This window comes from Strix aluco, chromosome 18, assembly GCF_031877795.1.
Source record: "Strix aluco isolate bStrAlu1 chromosome 18, bStrAlu1.hap1, whole genome shotgun sequence".
NCBI classification, from domain to species: Eukaryota; Metazoa; Chordata; class Aves; order Strigiformes; family Strigidae; genus Strix; species Strix aluco.
The window spans coordinates 178,046-199,061 of record NC_133948.1 but is presented as its reverse complement, the minus strand read 5'-3'; the positions used below and the strand labels follow the sequence as shown (position 1 = coordinate 199,061).

Genomic DNA, 21,016 nt, shown 5'->3' with positions numbered 1-21,016 from the left:
AGTAAAGAAAGAAAATAGATAATATTGTGGAAAGTTTGGAACATTGTGAAGTAGAACGTAGAGACTACTTAAAAGCTGTTTGTAGAGCTAAATTCCATGACATACAAATCTGCTACAAAGATGTATGGTTTTATTCTTATTGTTATTTTTGGTTGTTGTGGCCTTTTTTGATTTGGGGTGTTTTGGGTTTGGGGATTTTTTGTTTTGTTTTGGGGGTTTTTTTGGTTGGGTTTTGTATTGGTTTTGTTTTTTGTTTTTTTTTTAGTAAAACCCTGGTCTGTGTTTTCCACTTGTTTATCCATGTGCTAAATGGGATTGGTAGCTGTACAGAATTTAATGTGTCCATTCCCATATGGATTTTTTAATTGCTCATTCTTCTTAGTCAGATTTATATGGTGTAATGGAAATGGAAGAGTTTAAAAAAATGTATCTCCTGTTAGAGTGCCTGTGAAAACTGGACCCTGATTGGGAAAAGGGTGTGTGTGGCAGCTGTGATTTAACTTTGCCTTTGATCACAGTGCAGCCCTGTTTGAGGCAGTGCTGCATGCAGGCAAAGCAGAGGCCTGGGTTTTACTGATCTCATGAGGTCCTGAATAGGGCTAGAAGGGGAATGACAGAGGAAGAAGAAAGCTTTGGGAATGAAAAGGAAACCCCGTGAACCCGACCAGCATTATTGGCTGGATTTGCCTACCAGGGAGCCGCTCAGTTTCTGCCAGGCTAATTCTGCTCCAGCTTTTCTCCCCCACACCCCCGACCCCACCTCCCCCTCTCTCTTTCCTTCTTTCAGACTTTTTTTGTTGTTGAGGCATGGCTGTAGTAACTTGGTTCTCAGGCTGGGAACCCACTGAGCTGTTGCCATGGTCACTGGGAAGCTCTTCGTGCCATGTGCTTCAAAGGGAACCTTTCCCCTCCTGGAATTCCTGCCTTCTCTGCATACAGCACAATGAGACCCCTTCTCCAGTGCCTGCCAGCGCAGTGCTCCAGCAGTGCAGCTTTGCTCGGAGAAGGGCAAAGCAGCGCTGCCTACAATACCTGTTGCATGCCTGCATCCACTCTACTGTGGTGGCGGGACCTGCACGTGTCCTGCACATACTAATCCACAGCCCTCCTGTTCTTCCCCCCCGTAGTCATTTTTGAAGCAAACAACATCTGTCAAGACAGTGAAATATAACCCAGCAATGCTGTTGTGGGTTGTTTTTTATTTCAGTACAGGATAGGTAGTGAGAAAATGCTGAAGATTTGCTTCAGAGTAGCACTTCTTCCCTTTCTGCAGGCTTGATAGTCCACAGGGAAGGATTTTGTTCTCGTTTCTCTTCCAGGGACTGCTGAAGGGACTTCTCTTCTGTATTAATAGGGTGTGTGTATTTGAGGATGTGCATCTGAGTAGAACCTAACAAAGAGAGGATGTCCCTGCTACTACAGCTTCCTGTTTTCTTCAGATCAAAGCAATCTGTAATATGAGGAAACTCCTGTCAGTTCTTCCAGTATCCATTTACTTCTTTTCTCTCTCTAAGAGTTTATTTACAAAAACAGTTACACAAATGTTAACTAGAAGAATCTCTTGTTTTGCCATGTCATCATTGTGATTATACTACTGAGGTTGGGGACAGAATAATCATAATTTGTGTCTGCGTTAAACAGTCTAACTGTGATTCCTAACCTTTTGTCTAAGAATTTAGTTTAAATATGAAGATTCTTAAAAGGTAGTCAAATGAGAAATCATGGGGCTATGTTGGTAGTTTAGTTCCTGAATAGAGTGTGATCTGTTCTAAGATTTGAGAAACAAGAGGGTCTGTGGGGAGTCAGTTTTAATCCTTTTCTTTTACGGAAAGTAATAAAGCGAGGCGAATTAAACAAAATCAGCTTACACATTTACATCAGTAGCCTAAATTAAGCATGCAGTTACATGTACAAATAAGAATTGCAGTGTCTATATAAGCATACCTTTTGTTTCTGTATAACATTAATAATTTTATGTGCAGTTTGGGTAATTTCCTGTATAAATCAATTCAGTTCAGTTGTAGAAATGTATATGGAATTTAGGCAAATGCTATTCCATGCTGAACCTATTCAGAAATTAGGACTGAGCTACGCAGTAGATTAAGATCTAAAATTAATGAGACATGTCTACAACCACTGATCAATGTTTCCAAAACTTTGCTTGTTCAGATACTTTCAACAGGTAGTGACAGCTGCAGTAACCCACCCTACGATGGGTCCTGTGCCACATGCAGTAGAAGATACTGTCACTTCAGGAAAACTTCTTACATCCATTGAAGTAGTTGACATTCCACTTGTATTATCTGTTCCACAGTTTGGGGGCCTTTGTTGCCTTCTGTTTGTCAGCCCATGTTTCTTTCTAAACAGCATCTAAAAAGGATTTAGAATTAATTCTGAGACAGTAGTCTCAAAACTTATGGCAAAATTTAATTGGTCTGACTGAAAAGTAATAGTATGGGTGACTTCTAAGCTGGCTGGTTGGTTTGTTTCACTGTGACCACATGAAGGTTTGTTGGCAGCATAGTGTCCAGTGGAGGTAGGAACAAGTAAGAGGAAGAGGATAAAGGGGCTGCTTTTTCTGATGGCAGTGCTGGCCTAAATGCATGTCAAACTACAGACTGAGGAAAGTTGTTCAGCAGTAGAAACTTAATACTGGTTGTTTTGAACTCTTAGACATTCTGTGTTAAGTAGGAAGCTGTTACAAAGCAGAAGAGAAGTTTCTTGAATGAGACTAGACTCCTTTGGCAGTGGGCTATTTGATAGATCTACATTGCACATGCCAAACATGTCAAAACTCTGATCAAAACACAAACTATATTGTTTATCAATCCCATTGTTTTGTAATGAAAAAAAGTATGTGTTTTGAGGGGAAGAAGAGCATCCTAGTTAAAATCTGGCCTTCTGAATCATTCACGTTCTTTAAGAGTCTCCATTAACATTGTATTTAAATTTTTCATTTTGTAGTATGTTGTCTTAGCACTGCCCAAAATTAGAGTTAACTATGAAAAGAAATAGTGTATATATAATTGTAATCCCTGCCATGCATGTGTTTTTCTTACTGTATTTGTTCTAAATAATATATTGAGAATTACCATTTTCCTGAAGCACCAAAGAACAGAAGTGCTGTAATATCATACTGATAGTTTCTTGTTATTCCCCACTTCGTTATCATTTATAACGTCCAGATGCCTGAAATGTTAATACCCCTTTTAAACAAGCATAAAACACCTTTAAAAAATTATATTTGAAGTGGTACTGTTACTTGTGCAAATGTTTTGGTGTCATTTATCTTTTGACATTCTTTTTACTTCCCGAGTGCTAGCAGTGTGATCAGACCTCCACAGCATATAGACATAATGATTTCTGGAGTTCTAACAAAATTGCATAGATATGGTCAGAAGAGAGGATAATGCATGGTTTTTCAGGAAGAAGCTGAATTTTCACTATGACAGACAGAAACAGTCAGTCGTCCTAATCTTCCTGATAGGGACAAGTGTGTATTTTTGAAACACTCCCCCACCCCCCGCCCCCCAAAAAATCACATAAAGCAAAATGCTTTTGCCAGTGTACTTCTGTTTCCCATCTCCTTGCCTCTTCTTCCATCCCCTACAGACCATACTCTAACAACAAGCCTATTTTAACAGATTAAAAATGGGATTTGAATGGGAAAGAAAAAGGAAGAAATGTTGCATGTAAGGGTGTTTGGCTGCAGAGAACATGGGCATGCGGCATGAAGCAGGAGTCTCATCGCTATAGTTGAAGTCTTGAGTTCATACATACCTTTCTCATATCTTTTCTCTTTAAATCCTCACTTTCCACACTACTTTCCACCTTAATTTCAGCAGTCCCTTTGAGGGGAGAAGGGAAAGGTTGAGCACAGGTGAGAGAACTAACAAGTGAGCCAATTACATTCTGGTGATGGAGGAAAGGTTTATGTTGTGTGTGGATCATATGGTGAAAGATGTAAAAGGAAAGAGCTGGATTGAAGCCAAAGAGGGGAGTGCTCAAAGGAATGGACAAACAAAGGCTGAATCAGGTTATGCAGTTCAGAAGAAGTAGATCTGTCAGGTTTTAATTCATGGGTGGTGGTGAGCCCTTTCCATTGGCAACTAGTGCCGTCAATCTGTTATTGTATTTACTAACTTCCTTTTTGTGTTCACTGCACAGTTATGAAAAGCAACAGCTATTCATGAAGAAAGGCTGTCTCTTATAATGTTTCGCCCTCTGGGCTCTCCTTAGATTTGCTGTTGTTGGACTGATTACTTTAAATAAATGTCCACTTTTAGAGTTGAGTCCTTAGCAGTCCCCACCACCATCTTCGCTCCTTTCCAACCAACTGTGGAACACAGCTGCTTCTCCCTTAAGCTAAAGAAGCAGCTGTTGTTGCACAACATGTGTTACTGGAGTCTTTGCTCAGTCAGAACTCCCAGTGAAATGAATGGAAGTCCAGGCTGAGTAAAGACTAAGGAACAATTTTTTAAGATAAATGTTTTATGTCTTAAGTTTTTGGACCCTCATGATTCTGTGTGCCTTGTGAGCCTCTCAGACATTGAGAGATATTTTTATTTTACATGCAGAATCTGCCTATTTCTCTAACAGGAGAAATGCACAATGGCAGACATGTTGGAAGAACTATAGAAATGGAGTTCGAAGTAGAAAAGTGAGTGGGCAAGTAAGTGCAGCTATGTTGGAATATAGAAATGAGCACAAAAGAAGGCTGGCAAGCAGAATCAGATAAATGGATCATAAAGTGAAGACAATAAGGAGCAGATATGGAGGCAGGGAATGGAATTATTAGGACTTCACAGATGAGTGACATGCCTAACTTTGGTGCACTAAGAGACAGAAGGCTTTGGAAGAAATTGGAGAACTGGGGAATGTAACCAGAGCTTCATCAGAGGGACTCCAATATTCAGAGTAAAAGATGGGCAGATACAGTTGGCAGTGGTAGAAAATAGTGGATCATAAGAAATTGCAGACATAACGTGGGAATATTTTGCAATGATTTTCACAGGGTTGAAAGGGAGGAAAGAGAAAAACAATATAACACAATTTTTGTTCTTCATATCCTATTCCTTTGAGATAATTTGCCAGAAGCTGTTTTTCTGCACTAAAGATTTTGTCTTCGTGGTGGCCAGGTGGATATTATCTAGAGGTGCCTGTTTGCATGACATGATGATTTAGTGTTTGTACTAAGTTCAAGGAATCAACTCCAAATGAATCAAGTGATCATACTGTGAACTCAATGAGTATGAAGTGGGTTTTTTGGCCGATGTAGGGAGCGTTGACCAAGCTATTTGCAATTCTAGCAGGTTATTTCTTGAAGATTAGAGCCGGACATATTTGTGGCATGAATTCTCTAGACAGATCAGGTATATATTATCAACATTTGCATAGCTGTTGCCTTAGAATTGTATATGAAATACTCACCAAAACTATTAAAAATGTCAAAAGCATGTATGTATTCTAGTGCATTAACGTTTCAGTTACTGGCCCATTGGTGTTTTGTTCAACTGGTAAGCCAAGAGAATATATCACAGACATCTAATTTTTCAGAATGCTCAAAGAACTTGGTCAGCTTTGGATAGGAAAAAAGATGGACCTTAGCTGTGAGGATCCAAATAGTGAGCTTTTAAGAGGTGGGAAGGAAGGCATTTGTGAAGAGCACAGAACGCACAGATTCTTGAGTCTGGGAGCAGCGGTGAAACTCCCAGAGGGTCCCTTCAGCTGACTGTAAGGGACTAATGAGCCAGCCTGGCTGTTTATGGGCTGTGGTTAACCTCTTGCAAGTTAGGATTTCCTGTCGCCAGCAATGAGCTGTGACCGCCAGCACCACAGTGTTAATGATGAGGTAGGGGCTGATGAATGGCTGGACTCCAGACAGCAGCCTTCTCTGGCAAAGAATCAAGTGGCTAGAGGGGGAAAAACATTGATGTCTACAAGAGAAATAATGCAAACTCCAGAACCTATAATTCCCATGTTTAAAAAAAGAAAGGGAGAAAGAAACTGGAGACAAATTCAAACCAAGTGAAGCTTTTATCTCTGCATTCTGAATAGAAGATTGTTCTTCGGCAAAACTGGCTGCAAAAGCCAGGCCAGTTAAAACAATATGCAGGCTGCTTGCCTCCAAGTAACCAGAAATTGTTGGCTCAGAGTAGCCTGCTCTGAGGAGCCAACCTGCTGGGAGACGTTATCCAAGCAACGGCCTGAATGTAATTCTTCCTGCTGTGGAATGGCTCTTTGGCAAATGAAGACCCTAATTAGAGATGGAAGGGTTTCTATTTTGTTTTTCTTTAATCCTTACCCTGAGGCCTCTGCAATACAGCCATGTCTCTGCTTGTGTGGAGAGAAGTTTCCAGTTTCCCTTTGTAACAAAAATCCTCCACCTTTTTTATTCTTTTTTTTCCACTTCTTTTCTTTTTTTTTTTTTAAAAAAAAAAAAAATCAACAAATTAACAACAAGGGCCCTCCACAGTTTGGGACCTTGAAACTAATCTAATCCAAAACCAAGGATCACTGTTTGAAAGAAAGTCCATGTCACCTTATATTAGCAAGCCCATGGAAAGTTGCTAGGTAAACCGGAATACTGGCCCACCATGCATATTTTTACTACTGAACTTATTACCCAAGATGATTCCTCTAGTGGAGAGGGAGGGAGGATCTCACAGAATCAGTAGTATTCTACGGGATACCAAGGGAATTTTACACACCTTTGTTCGTTCAGAAAGACTGAAGTCACTGACTGAGGGTTACCTGTGTATTCTGTAGTCGTGGATGCAGATGCTCATCCCCGACAGAGGACAGAACCCCCAGGGGAACATGCTCTAGCATTTTAACTCCAGTATGCGCAGAAGTAAAAATACATTTCCTGCTTGACAAGTCACCTTGGTATATATGATGTATGTCTGAGCATAATTTCACAGACTGCATGCAGGCGTTTAAAAACTCTGCAAAGAGCACCGCATTTTGTCACAGTTGAGGCTTGTATCTACTGTTTCCTCACCTCAGATCATGATTGTGTTATCGCTAAAATGCCCTTGTTTACAGTAAATATCAACCTATGGATGAAGGCCAGCTACTTGAGGATGAGACTAAACAAGGCAGATGATACTAAGCAGAAGACACTGAATGCCAGGTCCTGCTCTTGGGCCACAAGAACCCCCTGCATTGCTACAGGCTTGGGGAGGTGTGGCTGGAGCTGTCTGGAAGAGAAGAATCTGGGGGTTCTAATTGACAAGCAGCTGAACATGAGCTGCCAGTGTGCCCAGGTGGTCAAGAAAGCCAATGGCATCCTGGTTTGAATTAGAAATAGTGTGACCAGCAGAAGCAGGGAGGTGATAGTCCCCCTGTGCTCTGCACTGGTGAGGCCACACCTGGAGTGTTGTGTCCAGTTTTGGGCACCTCAATACGAGAGAGATCTCGAGGTGCTGGAGCGAGTGCAGAGGAGGCAACAAAGCTGGTGAAGGGCCTGGAGAATAAATCCTGTGAGGAGTGATTGAAAGAGCTGGGACTGTTCAGTGTGAGGAGAAGGCTGAGGGGAGACCTCATCACTCTCTACAGCTCCCTGAAAGGACATTGTAGAGAGGTTGGTGCTGGTCTCTTCTCCCAGGGAATTAGTGACAGAACAAGAGGGAACGGCTTTAAACTGCAACAGGGAAGGTTCAGACTGGACATGAGGAAAAAAATTTTCAGAAAAAGAGTGGTCAGAAAGTGGAATAGGCTGCCCAGGGAGGTGGTGGAGTCACCATCCCTGGATGTGCTTAAGGGTCGTTTGGATGAGCTGTTGGGGGATGTGGTGTAGGGGAGAACTCTGTAGAGTCGCGCTGAGGGTTGGACTCGATGATTCCAAGGGTCTTTTCCAACCGGAATGATTGTGTGATTCTGTGAATTCCTATCAGTTTCTTGTATTTGAAAATAGGTATATACCCAAAATTGGCCTAAATCACTCCTTATTTTTCATGCTTAGTTATGCTTGCTTTCATTTCTTCTCAGCGCCTTTGGTGGGCTGTGGTCATATTCATATCTTGTCTTACCTTCCAGATGGAGGATAGCAGTATGATATTAATGAGCACAAAGCTGTTCAGCCTTTTGAATAACTTGTGGTTGACTTAGATGTATTAGTATATCTTGGATAGACAACTGTAGATTCCTCAGACCTGTTCTATACTCTTTACATAACTTCACACAGGCTGAATCTGTTAGAAATTTCTCCCATTTCCTAATATATTTAAATACTTACGTAAAGCTGTGGATTGGGAACCATGGCCCAAAACTTGTTTTGTTGAAACGAACTTTCTGTAATAAGGTGAGGCTTGTTTCTCAGGAGGATTGAACTTCCCCATTGAATTGACTGAGATTGGATAGAATTCCTGCAGGACTTAGAATTTTTGAATGTTTTGCCATCTCCTATTCTAAATGCAAGACATAATTCTTATAATTCTTTGTTTTCCCTTTTGATGTATATACATACCAATTTATCATTTTAAGGTAATTATCAGAGTACATGCCTTGTGTATCTGAGATAGGAGGAACCGCGGTACATTCTAACTTGGCATATTCACAGCTTGGGTACTATAGGGATGGCTTCTTACAGTGGTCTAGGTTAATAGTTCCTTTAATTTACAACTCCTGCAACACTTTTCCATACCTCCATCTTCTCTCGGCACCACAGCATGCTTGTATGTATGTTTATGTAATTATCTTAGGTCTAGTTTGCTGCTCCTACTTCATCTACTTTCAGTACACCTTCAATGCAAAGATAAAGTTAAGAGTTATCCGAGTTGGCTGTAGTGGTATTTTATGGTATATGATTCTTTAGTACGTATTTTCCCAAATATACTAATCTTGTGACCATTATATTTTGGAGGTAACTACAGGAATTCTGTTGTCTTGGAAAAGCTTGAAGGTTTGTAAAATGTAGCAGCGTTTCTGTGTAACACCATGAAATGTCACTTCTAGCGGTGTGCGCTAGGTTCTCTGTGAAGGGTACCTAGCTCAAGTCCTCAGTGCCCTCCTTTGCTCTCTTCCAGTGCTCACCCTTCTCTCTGTGACCATGCCTTCTCATAGCGACCAGTCTGCTGGCCCGCAGAATGGTCTGTGATAGCAGAGGGCAGGTTTTGGGGAATGGAGTCCCAGGACTCTGAAATGTCTCACAAGAGATCTGCAGCCAGCAGGCTGCACTGTGTTCAGGATTATATAAAGGTCTTTTTCATGTTGTTTTTACTTGGTCTAGACTCAGAACTGATCACAGTGTTTCTCCCTCACCCCAGAAGAGAGAGATACTTTTGGTTTTTTCTTCCTCATTTTAACTCTGAGAGCCTCTCAGTACTGAGTAGTGTGGATCACATTGGTATATATTGTTGATGTGTTTATGTACTGCATGAGCTGATATTTTTCTTAAAATAGACATATATAGGTTTTTAGGTTTTTTAAATTTTTTACAGAGAAGTACTTTGGGTTTTAATTGTGATTATATTTTTAAATTTAAAAATACTGCTTCGTACTTTCTATTTCTATCCTTAGTCGATAAAGCAACTGTTGTAATGCAGCATCTGTAGGGTACATGTATAAAACATAACCCAAAGTGCCAGAGAAGTTGATTTGAGTTATTCCAGTCAGGAAGCGGTTTTATGCTGGTGTGAAACTCGGGGATTTGACTATCTTTTTGTGATATTCTGCCTTCTCTTTCAGACAGAAACCTGCAAATTCCTTTTATGTTATCTCAGAAAATGTTTGAAATGGCATCCTGCTTATGCTTGGTTTAACTTAATTTCTGGAATTACTGGGGAATTGTACATTAACAGGACTGAGGCATCAGTTGGTTAATTTGTAACTTCTGCTGTTTGCAAAGTAGGTTTATGTCCTTTTCTCCTTCCTCCTGTGCACTGTGGCCTGGCTTTCTAGTCCCAGTGGTTCAAGGGGCAAGGTATTTTTGGTGATTGACTGAGCCTGATAGTAGTGCGGGAGAGAAAGAGGGGATGACTGTATTGTTCAGATGTTGTCTGTATTCTCTGTAGCTCTGAGAGAAAAAGAGGTTTTGCGGTTTGACGATTGTAATGAAAAGGTGTATTTGACATAATGCTGTGGGGTTTGTGCAAGATTCTCAGTGGTAAGCAGAGTGCATCGGACTGTTTTGCTGGAGCGTCTTTGCCTGTGGCTGATGTTCCCTGCTTTTGCAAGTACAGTTGGGACTCTGCGCTAGAAATGGGTTTTATTCTGCTGATGAGAGAACATTATATTTTTTCTTTCCCAGCAGTAGCTGCTGTGAACTGAATGTATTGTGTATAGTCAAATGTCAATAGGAAACACACATCCTTGCTTACCTTAGGAGATAGTGTTCCAGATGTATTTTCAAAATCATCTGAATAGTAATATCCACTGTAGTTGATGTTTTAGCAGCCAATATAGTGGTGTTCTTAAGTATACTGACAGATTTTGCTGAGCTGTTTGTTTTTTTGTGTTTTTTTTTTTTCCCCTCCTTCTTAATGGGATGTGTGTTTTGTGCCCAGTTACGGAGAGGAGCATCTGAAGTATTCCAGTGAAGAGTACTTTCCTTTTTTGCAGTACTAAGTATAGTGCTGGAAAGCCTGCTGTGCTGTGATGCAGAATCAAGGTGGAAAAACCTTTATGAAATCCGTGTGTGTCTTGGTCCTGATAGGAGATTACACTTGGCTTAAGGAGAGAACCTTTATCACAAACAGAAGTTACAACCATATCAAAAAACAGGTTTAGATTTTATTGCCTAGCGTCACGTGATGCCATTTCTGTCATACTGAAAATCTAATGCTGCCATCCATAGAATGGGGGTGCAGTTCATAGCCACTGCTCAGTTTAATAGGGTTCTTTAAGGTGTGCCTCTCTGCTGAAGAAGTTAAGGGCTTGGAGAGTGTCAAGGTCAGAACGCCATGCAGCTGACTGAAATGGCAAACTGGTGGTGGCAACATCTGCTTGTCCAGACCTGCGGATTCATCATGCATTTTATGTAAGAGCCAGTGGTCTCTCTCATCTATAGAACTTCCTGGGTTTGTCCATACTTAACTGAAGACTCCTTAAAACTCAAGAGTCTCTGCAGAAGTTGAACTCTGATAATGTAGGCTCCTGATGCTTATTTCAGCACCAGTTGTCCTCTGCTAATAGAACAAAATCAAATGAGGAAAACTCTGCAGAAGGCAACTAGAAAAGCCAATATTCTAGAACCTGGTACTGCATTTTCTGTATCCTAGCTCTGATAATATTGTCTACATCTTTGTTGTCTCACTTGATCTCGATATGGAGAAAACAGATGCTAATCCGTTGGTTTGTGAGCGCTAAAAATTTTTGGAACAGATTCTGCTATTTTTGAGTCTACTCAGGAGAAGATCATGACCACTGAATTGCTCTATTCATAATCTGGTTAAATATTGCAGATGGAAACCTTATCCCTTCAGCCGTATTCACTAGCAGTCAGGATTGTTGAAATCCTTGACCTGACTTTCCAGAGCAATGAAGCAAGACACCAGAACTTTTCATTGAAAATCATGAAAAAATCATGAAAACCGGAGTATGCAATTGCTTGCTACTGAGTGTTGCTTACATGTTACTGATACGCTATCTGAGAGGCTGACTGCTTATTTCAGAGGACCAAAGAGAGCTATAAAAAAGATTCTACTTCACACCGCTTGCATAATCCCACTCTTCTGGCAGATTAATGACCACTAACTGAACAATGATGAGACATCTGACATGGAATATTGGATCTGATGGGCTGGGTTAAACAGAAAATGTGTCTCAAGTTCAATGATTTTTAGTTCATGGAGAAATTGAGGGGGAAGACCTCAAAAACTGACAAAGCAAATGCAAGTTTGGTCAGGCTGGCTAGTTCTCAGCTAAATAAGGATGTATAAACCAATTTTCTTGTCTACTGTGTTCAACAATCTCTGCACAGAGTTAGAGCAACGTAATTATCATATCTTCTGCCCCAAAAAGTGTGAGATGTATTGAAAAAAGGAGAAGGGAAGAGGGAAAAGCCGCAGTTACACCTGTTGGAGCTGTGCTGTTTCCCTCAGTTCTGACTGTAAGCAGCGTTTTGCTTTTGCCATCCATAGGACTGTCTTCTGCATACTCTGTCCTTACTGTTCTGCTTCCAGTCTTGTTCGTTTTGGAGGACCAGCTAATAGTACATGCTGGCACCTGATGGAATAGAGTTGGGATAGTTTGCTAAAAGCAGTTTACTGGCATCTGTGGTGGTTACCACCTAAACCATTGCCCAGTCTCCCCCTCCTCACCTTTATCATTTTCTTAACCCAGAGAATAAATCAGGTCCCTCATGTACCACATACCATAGTTACAATTAACATTTGTTATTTGCAGTGCACTAAATTGCAAGAAGAGAATTCTTAGAGTTAGATGAACGATCCAACTAATCCAAGAGGCTAATCTGGGAAGACAGATATGTAGTTCTTAATGGAAGAGCATTTGTGAGAACGTAGTGTTAGAACAGCAGAATGTATCTGAGGGCTTACGCAGGCAGCCAATACTTTTAAAGCATCTTTTTCTCCCTTTAATCTGTCAGTTTTATCTAGGATGTTCACTTAAAAAGTGTATTTATAAATAGTAATCTGGCTCTGCCAACAGCCATTTTCAACAGAAGGTACTGAGTTACTATCTTAATAAATGCATAATGCATTACTATGTTGATGTTAATGGCAAAGCTAAAAGTGATTAATGAACTTTGATTTCTGCACCTGTGGTTCCAAGCCTCAGTCCTTCTCTCATCTGTAACTTATTCACTCTCTGCAACCCATTAGTGTGTCATGTCCTCATATGTAACTACAGGTGTATATTGTGAGGGAGTTCTAACTATGGCAAAGTAGTAAATGTAATGAAAAAAGGATAATGGTTTTGGTATGATTTGTCTCTTAAACAGGGACCTTGTTAAGCAGCTTTTCTTCTTATGTTGATTTCTCCACTGTTGCATAATAACTGACATATTAATTGGAATGAGGCCTACTAGAAAGCAGAGGAGGATATGCTTGCAATGTTTGCGTCTGCAGCCACGTAAGGCCCTTCTAGATGTCAGCAACTGGCTGACCTTCTTACTGTTTCGATTGTTGCTGTCCTACCTGATTTGAATGAATGAGAGGAAGCAGTGCACCTGTTTAATAATCATCTGGTCCCTCGGGCTGAAAGTTTGTCTCATCAAGGAAGTTGTTGCTTCCCTATTGTGTTAGTCTGACCCATAGGAAGGGAGTGCGGAGCTCTTAAAATCATTCTGGTGTTCTTTGAGGTAATAACTAAAATTTCTTCAGGCCTGGAGATATGAGAAGATAACTTTCCTCACACTTCTGTCATATGCATTTTCTCTCATCCTCTCTAGATTACAGGGTCTCATAAATTCTTCCACATTTTAATCTGAGGCAGTATTTAATGTGCATTTTATTGTTAATTGTTATCAATTGTGAGTTCATAACAAGTAGGTATCTAAAATACACTCTAAAATAACTTTGCATCAGCCTTCTCCACGAGTTGTGACAATCTCTGTGCCAAGTAAAACACTATAGAAACATAGATGAAGCCAATATTATGTATTTACAATAAAAGTAATATTAAAAATGCATGATAAACACACCGTATCCTTCTGTTTACGTTTTTCTTTGAGTATAAAGTACCCAAATGTATTCTTCAGCAGAGGGCTTCTGATAAAGTCCTAGGCTGGTGATTTTTAAGGATTTGAGGAAGGACAAATTCAAAGGTGGGGGTTTTATTCCTGATCATTTTAGTTATTTTTAGAGGTGCCTACATCCAACATTTAACTAGAGAAGATAGTCAAATGTCTATCAGGTGTTTGAATGGAGTCTAGGAAATGGCAGAACTCTTTTTAATGCTCATCTACAAAGAAAAATTTAAGGTTTTGGAATATTTGGAAATATTCCTAAAGTGGCTGAAACTCCTAACACTAGTTACAGTCAAGGTGCATATTCTCTGTATTTTATGATGTAGGTGAGTACAAATGTTTGCTGGTTATTTCAACAGCATTCTTCATGAGCTTGATTGCCTTCATCTGCTGTTGTGATCTTCTCCCCTACTGAACAGATTACTTAATCCAAGTGATAATCTTAAATGATGCTTACTGTGAAGGGTTAGCAAAATAAACAATCCAAAAGAAACAGAGCTTTTTGTGTTTTCTCTGCAGTCCTGTAGTCATAACTGGTGTCAGTAAGCACTACTAGACTCCCCCTAGGCCCAGCTTGCATGTACCTGGGAAGTTGGGGGTATGTTTCAGGGTATATATATATTCCTTTGTCTCTGCACCAGGGATATCTTTTGTCCATCCTTTGATGATACTATTTCATCCTAAGAGATTCAATTCCATTATACAGCCCTGGACTTGGTGCATTTAGGGCAGAATCGTTCATTGCTTTCTTGCATTTTGTTCTGGTCTACTTGTTTTGATCAAATCTGTAGATAGAACAAGGACTGTGAGATTGACAAGGTAATGATTTTTATTCTTCTGGACATGCTGCAATATGAGGTCTAGTAAGTTTAAATAGAACCCCTAGACACTTGTCTTTCTTGTCCTTTTTATTTTCAACCTATTCACACTAGCTATACTGTAGTATCATTAATGCACAAGACAGTAGATTTTTGAAGCTTGGAGATTTTTTGCTTTCTAAGGGGAAACACTACTAACTTGCTTGCTTGTTCCGTGCCTGGCTTATGATTAACTGAAATGTCTTTGAACCACTTTTAAGCTGTTTACTATGTCGGAGACAAAGGAGAAAAAATCCAGCAAACTGCTGTGAAGGCTTGAAAATGCTAATTTTAAATGGCACTAATATTAAAAAAAAAGTATCTGGTAGTTTTAATTCTGTTACGAGAATAGGAATTTATATGCAGTTCTGAGCTAAGCTGATTTTGTGTGGACTTTCAGGGAGTAAAAAAAAAAAAATCACAGAACTTGAAACCAATACACAGAAACGTTAGTTCAAATGGTGTCTGAATCTGTACACAAGTAAAATTAGTGCACAAGAAAAGATTAGAATGGATATTGGAATACAGTTTCTGGCATTTGCTGCTGTGATAGTTGCAATACATTGCTGCAAAATGTTTGGTGCAGCTATGGACTGAAATTCTCTGCAGTTGATTTACTGCTTTTGTTACTCCAGATTGCTAGGATAAATTTTAAATAAAAATATTATTCCTCATCAGGTGGTTTGCTCTGCCTGTATCATGATGTTATCATGCTGTAAATGGATGTCTTCCTGTTTCTTTGCCCTTACAGCAATTCTAAAGATTTATTCTTCCCCTCCAATTGTGCAGTATAGGCTACTTCTGCATGGCCAGTCTGTTGCCTACATCCACTGAAAATGGTTGTTGTTGCTCTGTCACCTCTTTGGCCCCTGTGCTTCTGGCAATATTGTAGCTGTATTTATTGAGGCACTCTGAAACCAGTCTGTGAAAGGAATTTGCAGGAGTTACCACTGCTCAGAAGATCTGAAAACCAGAACTGGAGATTTTTTTTTTTTCCCTCCTTCTGTAAGCATCCAGACCTGTTGAGGGCCTTCCCACTGCACTATAATCAGTATTGATGGGGCCTAAAGGCGGGGCTAATACATGGAACAGGAAACTTAACTTAATCATAGCTATTGCTGAGTTGATACAATGAGCAATATGCGATTCAGGCTGTGATTGTCTTACACAGTTTCCTCATCTGGGGTGCACGCAGTTCAGGGAGCTGGCTAGAGCTCATCTAGGAAAAGAGGGCTGCTGTGTGAACAGCATGAACCTTCTTCCTATTGCAGGGATTACCACATGATCATGACAAGAGATGCATCCAGGAGGACTCCTTGGTTTTGTAACAAATTTTCACATTTGGAACTTCATGCCTAAAAATGAAAGAAGACACTGAGGAAATTTCTCTTTTTTTCAGCTGTATACCCCCAGATTTTTGTTAAGTCTCCCTTCCTGACCAGCTGTGTTCTACCAGAAATAGCTTGAGGGGTTTTTTTTTTTTTTAAAAAAGTAAGGCAGTTCCCAACCATAGCACTTTAGACATAGTAGCATAGGTTACAAGTGCAAACCACTGTTCCTTTTACACCACCGTTACACATAACACAAGGGGGAAATGCCAGTGAAAGAGTTGCTGTAAAAAAGGTATCTCCCTTCCAGAAAAATTACAATAATTTCAGACAGTTAAGGTTGTGCTTGTCACATAAGATGCCAGGTGACTTGTCTCTATCCTAAACAGACCTACTTATATCTGACCTATATTTTGTGGTTTATTATGTTTGTACTTAAGGACAAAAGTATTTTTGAATTGCCAATACGGGGCTTAATGAAGATCACCGCCGTTTGCAGTCTGGCTTCTAGGACCAGGGCATGCTTAGTAAAGTACATCAGTGTTTTTGTGCAGTTGAGCCCTGTGTTTCTACACGTCGGGCAGTGAGTGAGCTGCAGATCTACACAGAACACATGTAACTTCCCTGGAGCTCCAGTTGGGAAGTGGGAACACTTTACAGAAAAAGTAGAAGTTACGACGGTGGTGCGTGCATGTAGTGGCTGTGTAGAGTGAACAGGCCAGAGGCCATTGCTCTGTAGTAGTGTTGGCTTTCAGACTCTGAATGCAAAGAAAGACTGAGAAATTGTCACTATGAACAGTGATCATTGGGATTACTGAAAGTGCAGTTATCAATTTTTTTGGTTTGATTACTCTTTATGAAAAAGGAAGAATACTGATATGTAGCGATAATGATTTGTTAAACCACAGAAGACAAACAATCTCAGAAAGGGATATGCCAGCACGTTTACTGCACGGGAATTGAATTGAGGAATGACCGTTTGTTTGCCATGGGAATTGTAAAGGTAAAGCATGTACCAGGGCAACTTACTTTTCTTCCTCCTCAGCCAATGTCTGTCTCTTTTGGGCCACTTTGCTTAGAAAAATGATTTAGGGGCAGTCTTTAAATGCTGAATAGCCCAAAATGAAAAAGTCACATGCCTGTTATTTTAAGTGGGACTGAGGTTGCTGTGTTATTTTGAGCTGTCCTGGTTACCGAGTAGCAGGCAGGCTCTTTTCGAAGACGTTTCGGCTTTCATTATCCTGCAGTTTTGGGGGGGCGGGCCGGAGTGGCAGCCAGCCCTTCCCGGGTGCCCGGCTGAGGACCCAGGAGCGCCCCGGCAGCCGTCCTGAGCGGAAAGGAAGGGGCGAGTCCCCGAGGGGCAGCGGGGCTGGGCGCTGCTTTTAAAAACGGGCACGGGGTGGGGGAGGACGGGGGGGAGCGGCAGCCCCCGGCGCGTTTGCGGCTACGCTCTGGCCTCCTGCCAGCGGAACCCGCCGGGCCGGGCCGGCTGCGGCCGAGCCGCCGGGGACCCCGAACGCCCGCCGCAGCACCCGCCTTCCCCGCCGCTCCCGGGCGGGCTGGCCGCTGCCGCGCAGGGCGGCTCGGCGGTGGCCTCGTAACCGGCCTCCGCTGCCGAGCTCCCGCCATGCCAACGAGTCTCTCCGCCGCCGGGGGCCGCTCCCGGGGCCCCGCTCGCTGGCGGCTGCGGCCAGCGGCGGGGGCACCCAGGCCAGGGGCGAACGCACCGCTGTGTGTGTGTGGGGGGGGGGGGGGGGGGGGAGGGGGGATTCGGGCCCCGGCGAGGAAAAAACCCGCGTCCCGCCGCTCTCCCGGCGCCTGCCGGGGCCCACGCAGACGCCACTTCCGGGGCGGGGCGGGGCCAAGCCACCTCAGGCTGCGTGTGCGGAGCGGGGCGGGCGGCGAACGGTTCACCCCGCTGGCTGTTCCCTTCCCCAGCACGGGTTTTGAACCCGGCCGGTGCTCTTCACCTCTTAACGCCTGTTTTTGCAATAGCAGGGAAGACATGTTACATCTTGGCGGTGGAAACTTAACGAATTGCTGCGCTGTATGCTCCTCATTCAGCGTGTTCACAAAATGAAGGGTTTTTTATGAACCAACCTCTTTAAAATCTTTTAAAATATCCAGAGATCAAAGTGCTTTGCTTGTTCACTGACTTTCCTAAAAGAACCATCTAAATGGCCTGAACGGTTCCACAAGCACTGCATGTCTGTAAAAGGTGCCTCTAGGGAAACCTGGATGAGCTTTCACCTCAGGGACACTCCATGGAGAATGTCTGGTAGATTCCTTTTAACTTTTCCTCCCCAACGGCTATTAGTGGTTAGTCAGGTGTGCTGACTTCAAAGGGGACAAATCACCTGCAGGGCTGAGAAAGAGACCCCCTTTGGGAGTTGGTTTCCCTCATGCACTGTCTGATCGGCTTGGTTGGTTAAAAACAAAATAAAAGAACAGAGCAAAGAAAGTGACCTGTAGGTGTTCAAACTAACATCCCTGTATTGGCCAACATTCTTGGAAAACACAGTGATTTTTCATAATTTATCACTTTCATATGTTTCTTTTGTATCTCGATTTGAGTTCAGATTCTGCTAGTCTCTGTAAAGAGCCGGTGTCCTCTTGTCTAGTGCTGTGATGGTGACAGCTGTCATCACGTGGAGAAATAGTGACTTACATTCTGCATCCAACAAAGGCAGTAACAGCTTTGAAAAGTTACTGGGAATGTTTGCTCTGTGGAGCCATTGAGCAACATTTGAACAGAATGTACAGAGGTAGAGTGGCAGAAATTGGTAAAAATACCCTGTCTTAGCCTCGGTGGTTAAAATACTGTTTTCTCTATCCCAGAGGATTTTAATATGTTCTAATACCTTCTCTGTGCTCTTGGTAACTCCAGGTATTTGATGAAAAGCCATACACTTTTAAGTCTTTTAAATAGGTCTGTCTGATCTTGCCTGAGTAAGAAGTGTTGTATGAAACAGTTCTGACCTCTAATGGTCAGCAAGAGCAGTATTCTCTGAGGCACTTTCGGTGAGGATTGTGATATGCTAGAGTTTGTTGTGACTATGAGAATGATACTGAAAAGGTGTAAAGAACCTGGTCCACTTTCTGCCCTAGTGAGCTTGTCTCTCCACCTCAAATCACAGGGAAGATTATTTTTAATGGCACTTCCAAGTAGCGTGCAGAAAAATAACATAATTTAATTTTTTAAAAATCTTATGATTTAGACCTTCTAAAGACTTTAAATATATTTGAATTCCTTTAAGAGCTTGCTGAATAAGGAGTTTGAGAAGGAAGGAGCAGAGAGATTGTAGAAGCTGTAGTGAAGTTTAACTACATTTCATGCTGATTTAGAAACTCCTGTGTTTGTAATTACTCTGTCATTTGTTTTAACTACACAGAAACACAGAATCTTAAGTTTGCTATCTGGAGATGAGGAGAGGGAGTAATTTTTGAGGTAAGTCATCTTCTGGGGTGGGACTGAGGATGCTCTCTTTCTTATTGCAGGCAAAACGAGCAGTACAGCGAGGAGCCACAGCGGTCATCTTTGATGTTTCTGAAAACCCAGATGCCATTGATCAGGTATGAAGAAGGGAGCCTAGTTTTATTAGAGCCTCCATTGGATTCTTTTAGAGTTGCTGAGGTGAGACGTGAGAGCATATAGATCTCAGAGCACACCTGCCTTAAGATGTGCAGCTACTGACCCTGAGTAACATGGTGCTGTGGTTTTCCTGCTCATCTTCTGACAGGCAAGAAGCAATGGAGGTGTTGAGAATGTGGTAGAAAGAGAAAAGTTTGGGGAGTTATGTTTCTCTTCTAACCTTTGCTAGAATCCAGGACTGGGGTTGAGGTTTTGAGAAACGATGGCAAGCTTTTTGTGTCCCGTTATCTAGTCGAGGTTTTCTTTACCCAGCTCTGTGTACAAAACACAGGGTGTTTGGCGCTACCCAGCTTGTGATCGATATTGTTGTTGAGCAGCTGCTATTTTTGAGGTTGCAAAATGGCTTTCAAACCTGGTTCTAAACAAGATTCTTACAAAACTTACAAACATTTCTTTCTTGTTTACAGCTGATTTCTGGCCTACATACTTTGTGGACAAGCAGGGGTTTTTTGGGGTGGCGGGGGGCTGTCTCGGTACAACTTCCATCTTTTCATTTGAAGTGGGAGAGGTAATAGCTCTGTGAAATGCTTTGGCAAGATCCTTCCAGCCAATTCTGAGTTATTTGAGTAGAGAGAAGAAATGTAACAAGCACAGAAATAGTCTGCATTTCATTTAGTCTTGTTTTGTCTTGAAACAAACCTGCTGTTTCTGCTACAAAAGATACAAGTGAAGCTGAATGTTTTTAAGTGCAGCCTGAATTTCTGGGGGAAAAGAGAGACCATCAATGTTTACATTAAAAAAACTGGCTTTAATTCTGAAATGAGCATCTGTTGGACAAGGGAATGCAGACCCTGTGCAATGGATGCTTTGAGAACTGTGCTCTGCATGTGCATCAAGGCTGCAGCCTTGATCTTGCAAACATTCTCAGGGATATTTTTTCCCCTTTTATACACAGGAAAAAAAACCTGCACGTAACCCGTCTTTTCCCATTTTTTTTCTCTGCGTTACAGCTTCCAGTTACTTTCAGCCATCCTGCTCTGAACTTGCGATGCATAATTACTGCCTCTTGCTCTCTTCACTCTACCAGCAACAGCTGCCCTTCCTTGATTCCTGATAATAAACTGCATGCAACTGTCCCCAATAGCTGGGAAAATAGTCTAGTGGATGATTGAATGTTTTGGGTGTACCAATAAAATGAAAGGAGGTTAGTGGCCCAGTGCAGTAGCTGACAAAGTAGGCTCTGTTAAAGGACAGAGCAGCAGCCTGTGCAAACACAAACAGGAGAGGAATGACTAGACCTAGCTTTCATACTCTAAACGTAAGAGTTATTTTATTGGCTCCCTTCTCATGCTTCTCTGGACACTTGTGTTTCATGCATTTTGATTCTCAGCCAAAGTCTTCAGAACCTTTAACATCATGGGTGTTGTGGTTTAGGCCCAGCTGGCAACTAAACCCCATGCAGCCACTTGCTTGTTCCCCCCTGGCCCCTGCCAGTGGGATGGGGAGGAGAAAATACAAGAAAAGACTCCTGGGTTGAGGCAAGGACAGGGAGGGATGACTCACCCATTATGGTCATGGGCAAAACAGA

The 21,016-nt window shown here is 41.8% G+C and overlaps 1 protein-coding gene across 3 annotated transcripts in view; it reads left to right on the top strand.

Annotated features, from left to right (window-relative positions):
• The window catches only part of ZNRF3 (zinc and ring finger 3), a 95,503-nt gene that overhangs the window by 60,543 nt on the left and 13,944 nt on the right, over positions 1 to 21,016 (top strand). For all 3 annotated transcript variants that reach the window (XM_074844215.1, XM_074844217.1, XM_074844216.1), the window contains one exon: positions 19,335 to 19,409. In XM_074844215.1, coding sequence (XP_074700316.1) covers positions 19,335 to 19,409 — 75 coding nt within the window. The remainder of the gene's footprint in view (positions 1 to 19,334; positions 19,410 to 21,016) is intronic.